Below are 13,377 nucleotides of genomic sequence, written 5' to 3'. Positions count from 1 at the left end.
CTGTCATGTAAACCCAAGATGTGGCTGAGAGAGTTTCTTACCACCTGATAGCACCATCCAGGTGCCACCAGCCAAGTATGTTGTCCAGGATCTGGCTGAGTCCTCCTTTAAGAGCTGCTCTTATGGACTTGTAGGGGTGAATCCTCTCTCTGTACTGCATTAATCTCCTTCTGGAGCCAGAGTTACCGTCCCAAGCAGAGGTGGGACACAGCCAAGCAGGAGGAGATGTGCAGAGAAGATACTGTCATAACCAGCAGCATTTATGCTCTGCTCCTTCCCAGTTCATGCTCATAAAAGCTGATTTCATGTGAGTTACCCCAGAGGTGTGGGTTATTGAAGGATTTATTTTCAAGTGCCCACACCTTTAGAGAGAGGAACTTCATCCAAGGTCTGGCTTGTCAGTGTGAAAATCCTGCAACCGTCCCTTGTGACCTCCTCACGTTGTGATCTTTCATCCTTTGGCTCCTACGCCAATTCTTGTAGGTAGTTGTTTTGATCACGGACGGGAAATCCAGCGACTCAGTTGATGACGAAGCCCAGATCCTGCAGGATCAGGGAGTGACAGTGTTTGCTGTAGGTACGTATGGACACACTAAGTTACATGCAGCATTGCCACCAAATGTTCTACGCACTGGGGAAGATTCCTGATGCTCGACACCCCCCTCCTTTAAAAACCGCACCCATCCCCAGGCTTAGCCGCTAGCAACTACCGCAAGTACGGGAAAATCAAATCTGTGCTGTGCTTGGGTATTTTTTGTTGTTGTCGATAGCTGATTTATTCAGTGGAAATCTGCAGGTTTGCATCTGTCAAAACTACTTGCGAATTCAGGAGGAGTTCAATAAATAGTTCCATAAAAGTCAAAATGTTTTGATGTGACATTTTCAAAAATGAAATGTTTTTACTTTTGAAGGTTTCTCTTAATGGGGTTCGGAGACTGACTTCAGCTACGTTAAAAATGTCCATCAGAATAATTTCATGGGCAAGGAATTGTTTCAGTGCCCCTCCAACCCCCAAGAACTAAGTACAGCCATTTATTACAAGTCAAATCCTTCCCTTCACCAGACATTTCAGGGAAGAAGAAGGGGATGGTGATGGTGTTTCATAATAGAGAGCAAGCAGGTCAATTTGGACCAATGAGAAATGAAAATTAGGGGAGGGTTGGTTTATTGGGGTTTTTTCCCCCCTTTTTTAGTTCCGCAAGAAATCCCCACAATTTTCATGCAGCTTCCCAAAGTCCCATTGTCTGCTTATCCGTTAGAAGAGCAGAAATGTCTCTGTATCCAATGGGAAGGATGAGGCCACATCCTGCCCTGCTCTTTTTCAGTCTCCACCCTGAGAGAATCTTCCACCTCTTGGCCCATTAGCAGCCGCCAAAAACCCTGGGGCAATGTCTAACATGCCTCTGGAGAATACCTTGACCTCTTTTCCCTGATGGAAGAGGCTTCATCTGCTTCACTTCTGCCCATCCAGCCTGAGACTCCATTACTTGTTTCATCCTTTGCCGTGGGCAGCATGACTCCAAAGCTGGTGTAAAACTCAAAAGGCCAACACATTGCTCCCACTTGCTCTTGACAGCCCTTGCCAATGCCTGGCCTGCCCCATGGATGGTGTTTGATGTCCTCCTTTCCTCTTCTTCATCTAGGAATTAAGGATGCTGACAAGAATGAACTGAACAAGATAGCTTCAGAGCCCACTGCAGAGCATGTGCTTTACGTTGAAGATTTCCACTTACTCCACAATGTGGCCCCCAAACTCTCTCGAAGGCTCTGTTTCACTGCCTCAGAGCCACCACGGCCCATCAAGCAGACTGTGCAAGGTGCGTCAGGGCTCTCCCTTTATCCTGCTTTCCACCTGCTCGAACCAGCCCCTTCCCAATCCCTGGACACACCAGCCTCACCATGGAGATGGACCTCCCATGTCCCCTGTGTTCATCACAAGGGAGCTTTAGGGATTGGATGACCCTAGAGGAGCAACCAGCTCATGGAGCATCTATTGCTTGGGGACAGTGGTCCTGTGTATTTTGCTTGTGTCTGCATCTCCATGGTTTGCCTGGTAATACTGGATCCTGAAAGTCTTGCTGCTGATTCAAACAAAAGGAGCAGCAATGGGCTAGGGCAGAATTTCTGCTCCTTGTGGGTTTTCATCATGGGCCTCTCTCTCATGGTGAACTCCAGCAGCACAGCTCAGGGTCTCGGGAGGAACTTCATTCCTTGCAGAAAATGCAAACAGCCAAAGAGATCTTCAAAGAGATCTAGATCTCTCCCTAAAGAGATACTGATGTTGCAGTGAATCCAGAGGTGATGGCAATGAATTTCTCCCCCTCTTCTTGGCACACAAACTCATGAGAAGATGAGTTAAAAGCTTGGGGAAGAGCTTGGGAGAACTTCATCTGTGTCCTTAAAGGGTCTTTTTTTTGCTGTCTCTGTGGTTCTGTAGCACTTCAGAGCTTCCTGTGACCTTTCATGGAGAGTTCAAGCTTTCTGCCAGACTGGTTTTTGGTGGCAGTAAGGAGAAAGGCAGGAAGGAGCTGATGCCCTATGCATTAAGCAGATGTTCACAGGGGAGACGTAGCCAGAACCAGTTTTGTTTTCCCTTCTGGTGCTGTCAAGCAATTTGCCAAAAGAAAACCTGCTTGCATGGCTCTGGCCTGGAAACAGATCCCAGCTGCCTCTGCGCTCTCAGTCTAGTGAGAGCCATCTACACCCGAGGCTTTCTCTGCGTTAAATGTGTTGACTCCATCAACGAACAGCTTGCACGTGTACAGCACTGCTACCATGGTCCAAACCAAAGGCCTTTCCTTTCTCTCTTTGCAGCTGAGAAGATCATCGGCCCCCGGGATTTGCATGTCAGTGAGCAGAGCCACAGCTCGCTGCGACTCACGTGGATGCCAGCAACAGGGAGGGTGACAGGGTACCGTGTCCATCTGCATCCCTTGCTGCCTGCAGGGCAGCCAGTTTCAAAGGACCAGCAGCAGGTAGAGTTGCATTCCCGTCTTGCAGAGCACCAGATGTAGGTCCCGATGTTAGGGGATCTGCTGAGGCTGCTGATGGCACAGCCTGGTTAGGAGATGGCACCATAACCCTCAGCCATCCTGACCACAGCCCAGTGTATTGGCATAAATTCCTGAAGCTTGAAGTGAAGCTCTGTAGGTAGACCATCGGTTTTGCAGGTGTGTCGATTGCTCGTGCTAATTTTGGCATTGCTGTTGTGGTGAGACGGACTTTCCATCCAGCTTCCCTAGCAGAATCTCCTCTTCCTTTTGGTGCCAAGCTTGGTAAGATCTCCACGTGCTTAGGTGTTGGATTTGCCGTGTCCTTGTGTGAGGGATGCTGACATGTGTGCCAGCTTGCTAAGGTTCAGCTTGGTCAATGCACAAAGTTTGAGAGCGAGACTGAAGGATAGAAGATGTATGCCTAAAAGCTTTGATTCCTAATAATAGAATGAAGCTATGAAAGTGTAAATTATTAAGGTTAAGATTATTAATTATATGAATTATTAAGATTGTATTTAACAGGAATGATCATCCTTGGCTGCTTCAGAATCTCATAAGAATTTAGTGAAAACACAGAAGTTGTCTCCACCTCTCTTGCCCTCAGGTTATGTTGAAGCCTCCCTCTATGAGTTTAAAAGAAACTTTCTTTGCCAAAGATGGTGGCTTTTCCTCCATTTTTTTTTAAGGGGATTGGGGACCACCCTCACTCTAATGCATACCCTTGTTTTCATGGAGTTTTTTCTGGGCTAACTCGTGAAACTCACCCTTGGCACTGTCCTTTGATAGCGTGAACCCAGGTATCATTTGAAGGTTGCAGTGTTCTGAGTTAGTGCATTTCAAGAGGCTCCTTCTCATGGAAGTCACCTCACATCAGATGTGAAGCCTCGTGCAACTAACCTGTCGCAAACATGGGGGTCTTCTACTGTCGTGGAGGTATAATGATGTCCTTTGTCCCCCTGTGTGACAGATTGTGGTGGATGGTGACAAAAGTACCGTGCTGGTGACTGATTTGAAACCCAACACCAAGTATGTCTTTACGGTGAGGGCCGTCTATGCAGATGCCCTGGGGGAGTCATCAGCTGTCAAGGGGAAAACAAGTGAGTGTCTCTTCTGCAGTCATCCCCGTGTGTTCCTTGTGTGTGTGTGGGCACAGGAAAAAAACAACCCTAAAACCCTACGTGCGAGGATTGAGGGATGGATGGGTAGGAATGAGTAGGAGGAACATCAGTGCAAATGTCCATGGTGTGGGGTGCAGGATTGTGAGTGGGTGCTGAGCAACACATGCTGTTAACCCACTTAAGAGCAGAGGGTTCAGCTTGTTGGATAGCTCACATCATCTGACTTAATAAGCAAAAGGATTTAACGAGTCCAGGCTGGGATTCAGTTAATGTGACACCCACGTACCTGGGATGAGGAAGCGTTTGGAGGCCATGGGTTGGGAAAGACAGACATGAGTTTTATGGAGAGATGTATATTCTGAACACCTTGTTTCAGAAGTGGATGGTCCAAAAGCTTTGGGTTAGCACTATGCATGCACTTAGGGCTTCGTTTCACTCAAGGTGAACACCAAGGTGGTATGATCATGGTCTTTAGGAAATGCCCCAAGTAGTGACCTCTGGTCCCATGAAATGATCTAGTCTTCCTCTGGATTGCAATCTGCCATGCCAAATCCCTTTGCTGTCACGTGGCTGGCTGTAATGACAAGGTTCTTGGAAACAAAGGAGCAAATTCACTCTTGGCCAAACTCTGGTGTGCAAGACACTGGGTCAGATGTGATGGATGGAGTAGGTTTTGTCCCAGAAGTCTCTGCACTACTTTAAGAGGTTTTAAGAGTTTAAGGGGTGCGCTAATTCCGCTTTCCTCACTGTTTTGGATGAAGCACCAAGCCTGCTTTGCCAGAGGGGTTTTGAAAAGAATTATTCCTTTTTTCCTTGTCTTTTGTTTCTTTTCCCACTCCCTGAAATGTCTTAAATTGTTTGTCTTCTTGAGGGAAGATCTCCAACAGGAAGAATAAATAAAGCACCTCAGTGAGGTTGACTCATATGTACTTGCCAGGAATAAGATGGAATGTCTTTATGGGTGGAAATAAAGTCATTTGATCTCCTCTCTTATTATCCCCAACATGAAGCCAGAGGCAGAAGCTATAAATCTGTGTACCATGGCTGGATGGATCAAAATGGGCTCCTCTTTGTAAGAGTGCGTCCATAGGCATGAGTAGCATTTGATTCATGTGTCCTTGCTCAGTCTGCGTGAAACCACTGCAGAGTTTTCTCTGCTCAGGAGGAAATGCCTAGTGGGTGGATATTTCACAGTTCCCAACACCATTCAAAGAGGAAGCCCACAAGAACTCTGCCTTGGGGGTTTTCAGCGCACTTTTCAAGTGGACAAGGGTTTTGTAGAGGGGGAGTGGTTGCTTTTGAGGATTCAGCTGAGAGAATAGGGAGAACTGGTGCTGCTCACCTTTGTCCTTGAAGACAAAAGATGTTCCAAGGATCCTTGCCATGGCACTTTATTACAGCACTGTCACATAAATTTTTGCAATATTTTTGTACTCCAAAGCACCTGTGCCTCCAGTCACTAATTTTCGTGTGATAGAAGAAGGACTTTTTAGCTTGAAGGTGGCTTGGACGCCTCCACTGGGCAAGCTGGAAGGCTACAAGATCTACATCCCCAGAGGTGAGTTCAGAATTTATTAATTTTTCTTGGAGTTTACTTTAAAAGGAGCAGTGACTCAAAGACAAGAGAGGTGCCATTTTGTCCAAGGAACAATGCACCACAGAGCTCCTGACATTACTCTGGAAGGAGGCCAGGTTAGCCTCTTCCAGACAGCATGGGTCCTCCAGGAACCTCTGAAGGACTTGCTTTTGAAGGACAAGATGGGGTGTGATGCTGTGGATTCCTTGTACCCATTTGCACTGTCACATCCAGACCTGCCCTGGATATTTTTCATACTCAAGTGCCTGCTTTGTTGTGGATGTGGGATGAGTTCAAGCCTTCAGTATGGCTCACACTCATCTTCGTGTGATCTGGAGGGCTGGGGACAGCATGGATATGTCAAGCCTTAGCTACAGATGTAACCCTCAGCAACATCACATGGGATGGGAGACTTCAACCATGCACTTGAACCAGCTCCTGTGCATGCTCTTCACTGTGTTGTGAAGACATCACCATGGGATGTAGACCTTAGGCAGTGGGAAGGCTTCACCATCACTCTTCTTGATTTTGCAGCCAACAGACCAGGAATGACATACGAGCAGGTTCTGCGGGGTGATGTGTCTTCCCACGTGCTGGATAACTTGCAGGAGGATAGAGAATACAAAATTGGCATCTACGCAGTGTACCCCCAGGGACCAAGCCAGCCTGTGACTGCTGTGGGGAGAACATGTAAGAGGTTTGACTCTGTGTCTGGTCCCTTCTTGCCCTGGATGCTGTGTTCACACCCTTCGCTGCTAAGCACCTCACAGTTGGTGGGCACTGCAGCTACGTGTGCATCAAAGGAATAGTGTTCAGCAGGTCCTTCCAAACTCCAACCTTGAGCCCTGCTCTCCCCCTATCACATGCATGGACATGGACACTCTCGAACACCATCACACTGCTTGGGAGGAAGGGTGGGAGATCTGCCAGAGCCTCATTTGCCCTCCCATTTTGCACCCATACTGCATAAAGCAAGCAAGGTTGGTGCATTAGAGGCATTGGTCCTGGAAAGCAGTGGTCATAGATGTGGTGGTTTCACTACTGCTTTTATGAGATGCCTTCAGCCTGTCAGGCAGGTCAGGAGCCCTTAGAAACCCCTCTCCTTCTGAAAGATGGGCTGGAGGAACAGTGGTGCAGGGAGGGCAGCCAGCAAAGTCCTCCACTGGCAAGTAGGTGCTCTGAAAGGTTTGTTCCCTGTCCTCCTTCCAGTGAAGCTCCTGCCAGTGAAAAACATCTTGCTGCAGAACGAGACCACCGACACACTTCAGGCAAGGTGGAGCCCCATCCGGGGAGCAACAGGGTACAGGCTCACCTGGACATCAGCAGGTAGAGACTCAGGAGTGAGGTACATGCATTGGTGGGCAGGGACATGGAAAGCTGTGAGGTCCCCAAGACATTGGGTGCATTGATACCTTCTGTGTCCAGAAATGCAACAAGAAGCTGGAGGAAAACAGGGGTTTTTTTGGGATCTGTGAATGGTGGAGTTTTCTGCATGTGGGGATAAATCGGCAGCTTGCAACAGAGAGCTGTGCCGTGGGTGTTGATGGTAAACTCTGCCGTGGGTGCAAAAATACCCGCTCTGGCGCTGCGTAAAGCAAGCTAACGGGTACCCAGCCTCATTAAAATGGTCTTAGTGCTGGATTTACTGGATCTGAGTACCTCTGGAAAGGGTTAATAGCTGGAGAGAAGCTGGTAAATACTCCATGCAGAGCTGTAAATCCCACAGCCCCTGAGCATCTGGGGTTACCCCCTTTTTGGGGTGACGGGGACCACATTGCAGACTGGAAGCACCTGTGCTTGTTGCTTTTCTCTCTGCAGCGCTAAGACCTGGTTTTATCCCCCAGCCTCCCATAATGCATCCTCATTCTCAGACAAATTTTGGTGTTCGAAGACAGATCTGCATTTGCAGCTGGAGCCTCTCCCCTGCCCTGAACCCAAACATATTTTCATTGCTGGTGTGGGGGAGCAGAAGTTAGAAATTCAGGTTTGATGGCATATTTTGGCCTCGGGAGATGGATGTTTCCGTGGTTCAAAGATGGGATGGGATGTCAGGACACCTGGGTTCCATCACAGGCTTGGAATAAATAGCACGCTCTCCTCTGGCTCGGTTCCCCTGCTTATGAAATAAGGAGACATCTCCCACCAGAGGAGGGGGGGTTAATTAGAGAACAGCTCCAAAGGTCATCATAAGGGAAAAATCTTTACAGGGAAGATATAAAACTGCTTTTATTGCTTCGTGAATGTCTCTCCAGAAAAAAAAAATAATGGCACACTCCAAAACTCAGCTGTTTACCCAGTCCTTGCTCAATACCTCAGCTAGAAATGGAGCACACACATGTGCTCAGCCTGCCATGTCTTTGGAGCGGGGACACCCCTTCTTGAGGGGACAGTGCGGGTCATCCTCAGATGAAGCGGCAAGGGCACATCACCTCCGCTCCAGGTTTGCTCTTTCCGAGCAGCTCTTCCACCTGATACCTGTTCACCCCATGTCCAAGGGTGGCAAAAATCCCAAGGGGCAGCCCACCCTTGCCACTGGGCCCTGTGGTGTCCTTCTCCCATGCTCCATCTCATCCCGGGGCCATGCATTATGGGTGCAGTGGCGTTGGGATCCAGACACCTTCTGCCCATCCCTGTGCAGCCGTCCCAGGCACTGGAGGGGTTTGATTTTTCTTCTCTGACCTCTAAGACAGAGAATAGATAAACATAAACGAGCAGCTGATGTGGAGAGAAGGTCCATGGGATGAGAGGTGGGAGAGGGAGGGGGATGGGGCTCAGGGTGCTGGTGGAGCAGAAGATGGGGAGATGGCACCCTCCAGTGACCAAACTGCAAATGGCAGCTTCCCCCCCGCAAAACCCCAACCTGCTACTGCCTGTAGGTCTCTGCCGCTCTGAAACAGGGTGTGATCCCCAGGGATTGGGTTTTAACTCTTCTCCTGCCGTGCCTCCCTCCAGAGCGATGCCGAGGGGTTCAGCTGAGCGGCTTCTGGTCCGCAACAGGGATACAGAAATGAGAAAATGTCTTTTGTGGCATCAGTTGGCTCCAGTATCCTGCAGGGCAGGACAACTCCAGCACCGAGTCACCCAGGGCTGGCCTGAGTGTGGACTCTCTTATGGGACTGCTCACAGCCCCATATGTGGCCATGTGTGCGTTCCTACCTGACATTTTCTTTGGCCTGCAAAGCTGTGAGTTGCCTTGATCTACTGGTGATCCTGAGGTCTGCCCAAGCAACTGTGGGTTATTTCTACCTGCATATACATTAGCTCCTCAACCAAGATTTGTGCTTGTTGCACTAAGTCCTGTCCCAAGGCTTGAGGACCTTGTTGTCACACATGCAAGCCAGGAGGATGAAATGCCATTCAATCTCATGCACTGTGTAGTTCTCAAGTGGTTGTTTGGATGATTGCCCGCTGCCCTTCCAGACAAGGAGACCCAAGGAGGGTGGTCCTCCTTAGTCTGACCCAAGGGAGTCAAGACATGATTTTCCTTTGCAGAGGGCAGCATCCAGGACGTGAACCTCAGCAACATCTACAGCTACTACATGATCCAGGGGCTGCAGCCTGGCACAGAGTACACTGTCACCATAAACCCAATCTTTGGGGATGTTGAGGGGCCGGTGGTGAGCGGTAAAGCAACAACAGGTGAGTACCATTCAGCAGGGGTGGGAGACAGCCCTAGCAGACATGTATGGGGGTCCGGCTGTGCTGGCAGCACAGAGCTGGTGTCATCTGTTGTCACCATCCTGCCTCTCATCTGTGCAGAAAGCAGTCTGGGTTATTACAGTTTGGGGGGGCCATTTAGAAGCTGTTGGGACCTTGATGCGTGTGGGCAACTCTGCTCTCTTGCAGTGGCATCAAGCACTGTCCAGATGCTGAAAGTGAGTGAGATATCCATCCACAGCGCTCTGGTCTCCTGGGACTCAGTTGCTGGGGCCACCGGGTACCGAATGGCTTGGGGTCCTACACCAGGTAAGATCTCCTCCAGCCTGCATCACCTCCACCTCCTTCTGCAGGCCCAGCTCATTAACTGCTCTGAGCTACCTCTCCCACAACTTCAAGGCATGAACTGAAACCAAAATGATTCCTGGACCTGACCTACGATGCCGGCAGGCAGGGTCCCTGCAGCAACTATGTTCAGCCTGACCCCAGCCCAACACAGAGAGCAAGAGTCTGACACCACCTTGCCTGGTCCTCAGGGAAGAGGTGGGGTGGAGTCATCTAGCGCAGGGGCTTTGCAACTCCCTGCAGATGCTGGGGAGGGACAGAGCACATGCCCACGTTACTGTGGGCCCTGGATGTGAGAGCTGGCTTGGTGCCTTTGGTTCCTCTCAGCTGGTTCGGATCCTTTAGTCATTCGAATTCCATAAATAACCACAGGAAAATTCTTTCTTGCCCCAGTGCACACACAAGACTGCTACAACAAAGGTTCAGCTGGGTTGGAGATGGACTACCAGGGAAAACATGGTGTCTTTCCCAGTAGGCAACAGAGCTGCTCTCCAGACTCTTCAGTATTTATCCTCTTCTATTTTATTTTCTGTCTTCCAAAGAGTTCTTTGGCAAAGACCGTCCTCGCCAGCTGGCCCTCAACAAGTCAATCACAGCCTACCAGCTCCGCAACCTGGCCCATGACACCGAGTATGTGATTTCCCTCTATGTGCTCTTTGGCTCAGTGGAGGGACCAGGGATCACAACCTCAGCCAGGACATGTGAGTACAGGCAGGACGTTCAAGTAGCTACCACAGCACACAACCCTTGGTTCAACATTGTGTATCCCTACAAAGCCCTTACACTGTGCCTCCTGCACCCCAGTCTCATCACTTCATGTTGGAGGCACCGTGGTGGTGGTCCTTTGCCCTGCTGACCTGCTGTGCCTGGTAGCTGAGACCATGAATCCCAAAGGCTTTGAGTTCTCTGCCTGGGAGTCTTCAGATACAAACTGGAGCCAACGTGCTCTGCAGTGGATCTGTTCATGTGCCATGGGCTTGGGCAGAGTGTCAGATATGAAGTGCCCAATCTGCTCACACTGAGCTTTCCGGCATTCTGAAATCCAGACCAATGGCCAAAGTCTTTGACATTGTCAAAGAGTCCAGCTGGAAAAGAGATGAGACCTGAGTAAATTCTGCTGTAGGAAGCCATAGCGATAAAGGGAGAGGAACATCCTAATGTGGTCCTTTCTGCCTGGTGACAAGGTGTTGTGGTTTAACCCCAGCCAACAGCTAAGCCCTATGCAGCCACTCGCTTACTCTCCCACAGTGGGATGGGGGAGAGAATCAGAAGAGTGGAAGTGGGAAAACTCGTGGGTTGAGATAAAGACAGTTTAACAGGTAAAGCAAAAGCCATGCACACAAGCAAAGCAAACCAAGGAATTCGGTCACCACTTCCCATGGGCAGGCAGGTGCTCAGCCATCTCCAGGAAAGCAGGGCTCCATCATGCATAACGGTGACTTGGGAAGACAAACACCATCACTCTGAACGTCCCCCCTCTTCCTTCGTCTTCCCCCAGCTTTATATGCTGAGCATGACATCGTATGGTATGGGATATCCCTTGGGTCACTTGGGGTCAGCTGTCCCTGCTGTGTCCCCTCCCAACTCCTTGTACACCCCCAGCCTACTCACTGGTGGGGTGAGGTGAGAAGCAGAAAAGTCCTTGGCTCTGTGTAAGCACTGCTCAGCAGTAATGAAAACATCTCTGTGTTATCAACGCTGTTTTCAGCACAAATCCAAATCCAAGTACTAGCTACTATGAAGAAAATTAACTCTATCCCAGCCAAACCCAGCACACAAGGGCTCTCCCCTGCCTCAAAGAAGGGCAAACTCCAAAGGGCTGTGCTGGAAGATCAGGTTGCTTGGACAAGAGACAGCAGATGCAAATGCTTGATGTAAAATAGAGAAAGATAGTGGTCTAGTTGATGGCCAGAGCATGTCCTCCCATGGCAAACTTTGAGGTTGCTGCATCTTGGGGAAGAGGCGGCAGGGAAGCAGCAATGCTGAGCATGATGATCAAAAAGCAGAGGCGAGATTTGCACAGTACCAGATGTATCCTTGGAGAGGTTTAAAAGTGGCAGAAGGTGACTAGCAACACTGGAATACAGTATGGAGATAACGGGCTGACCCTTGTGAAGAAGAGCAAGGGCAAACTGATGTTCAGCACCTGTGGGAGCTCTGGGTAGATGTTACACCCTGCAGGCAGTGTGGGGGAGCTGGGATCTGGATCTCATGACAACCTGGATCCCTGTACTGCCTGTCCTGGGCTTGCAGAGATGCTCCCACCTGGATCTAGAGCAGAATATGCTCCTTGGTGCTAAGGGAGGTAGGATGTACATGCATGGCCCAGACCTCAAGCAGTACAAACTAGTGTCTCACCAGATGAGGATGATGATACACTGAGGATAAGCAAAGATAATTCTTTTAACCTTTTTATATCATTTTGGCCTCATCATACTGCCAATGAAGAGTCCTGTTGGACAGTAGTCAGGGTACTGTCTAATGCTGTCCTCACCTTGCAGCGCCTCTTGGCTACGTCTCCAATTTCAAGGTGATGTCCTACACCAGCACGAGCCTGTCTATCGCATGGAGTGCCACAGCAGCTGCCACCAAATTCAAAATCACCTGGAGCCCTGTGGGAGCAGGCAAAGGTGAGCAGAGAAAGGGTGCATGTGCTCGTCCCTGGCACGGACCCATGTCTGTGGCCATGGCCATGGGAGGCACCTTTCCAAACTCCTGATCTACTGCCTGGGGTAGGAAAGAGATCTCACTATTAAGAAACATGGTCCATGTTCTTGCACCCATTGGTGATGGCTCCTTCTCTCTTTGTGTTCATGCTTTTCTTTTTGCGAAGATGATACTCAAAGCTCTGAAACAATAGTACAGCAAGGAACGGCTGTTTCCTTTGGAGGGGATGCCACCAGCCTCACTGGTGAGCTACAGGCTCTGAAGTATCCTTTTTCTTTTTTTTTTTTTTTTTTAAATAGAAAACCAGATTGCCAAGACTCAGTACCTGGGCAGTAGAGTGTTGGCTTACCGGATCGACCACTTGCTGCCTGACACCCTGTATAAAGTCAGCATTCGGGCTGTCTTCAGCAAGACCGAGGGGCCGGAGGTGACTCTGACTCACCGCACAGGTGTGTCCTGGTGGAACAACCTCTTTGTGTTGGGATGCAAAGGCTGGATTCATGGTCTTGTGCATTGCATGTTGATGGTGGAGCTGTAGCAATGTACCTCATGGCTGGTAGCAATAATCCACAGCTGTTCCCATGGGTAGGAGCGGACACGTCCTTATGGCATGTTAGACAGGCTTGGCATAGGTAGGCAACCCTGGATGTATTAACACGCTCCTCAGTCTTATTTATCCACAGCCATGTCAGGAAGGTAGGAGCCTCTCTGCAGGCACCACTCAGGGTCAACTCAACAGCATGCACTCTTGAGATTTGCCATTCCTTCATTTGTAGCTCTGCCTCTTCAAACTTGGGGTCGTGGGTCCTTCCGGTGTCTTTTTTCACATGAGTTCATCTGAATCACAGCTCCCCACGGTGTTTGAAGATGCATCTGGATGATCTGTCCTCTCTTGGCCTCCTCCTCATGTCCCCGTGTTGCGTCACCAGGGTTTGGTGCAGGCAGTAAGAGATGTGGATGAGATCCTCACCTTAACTGCACAGTGCTCCTCTCCATGGATTCTTTAGGAAATGCAGTCAGG

General features: G+C 49.5%; 1 protein-coding gene across 1 annotated transcript in view; it reads left to right on the top strand.

Moving 5' to 3' along the window:
- Window positions 1-13,377, top strand: part of LOC129211670 (collagen alpha-1(VII) chain-like) — a 117,236-nt gene that overhangs the window by 18,663 nt on the left and 85,196 nt on the right. Inside the window, exons 5-16 of the mRNA XM_054839122.1 lie at window positions 484-577; window positions 1,644-1,817; window positions 2,815-2,975; window positions 3,961-4,090; window positions 5,553-5,669; window positions 6,222-6,377; window positions 6,897-7,013; window positions 9,180-9,326; window positions 9,534-9,653; window positions 10,232-10,390; window positions 12,191-12,319; window positions 12,656-12,805. Of these exons, the coding sequence (XP_054695097.1) occupies window positions 484-577; window positions 1,644-1,817; window positions 2,815-2,975; window positions 3,961-4,090; window positions 5,553-5,669; window positions 6,222-6,377; window positions 6,897-7,013; window positions 9,180-9,326; window positions 9,534-9,653; window positions 10,232-10,390; window positions 12,191-12,319; window positions 12,656-12,805 (1,654 nt within the window). The remainder of the gene's footprint in view (window positions 1-483; window positions 578-1,643; window positions 1,818-2,814; window positions 2,976-3,960; window positions 4,091-5,552; window positions 5,670-6,221; window positions 6,378-6,896; window positions 7,014-9,179; window positions 9,327-9,533; window positions 9,654-10,231; window positions 10,391-12,190; window positions 12,320-12,655; window positions 12,806-13,377) is intronic.

Source organism: Grus americana, chromosome 1, assembly GCF_028858705.1.
Source record: "Grus americana isolate bGruAme1 chromosome 1, bGruAme1.mat, whole genome shotgun sequence".
Lineage (NCBI taxonomy): Eukaryota > Metazoa > Chordata > Aves > Gruiformes > Gruidae > Grus > Grus americana.
Note: the sequence above shows the minus strand (reverse complement) of the source record. Positions and strands in the feature narration are given on the sequence as shown.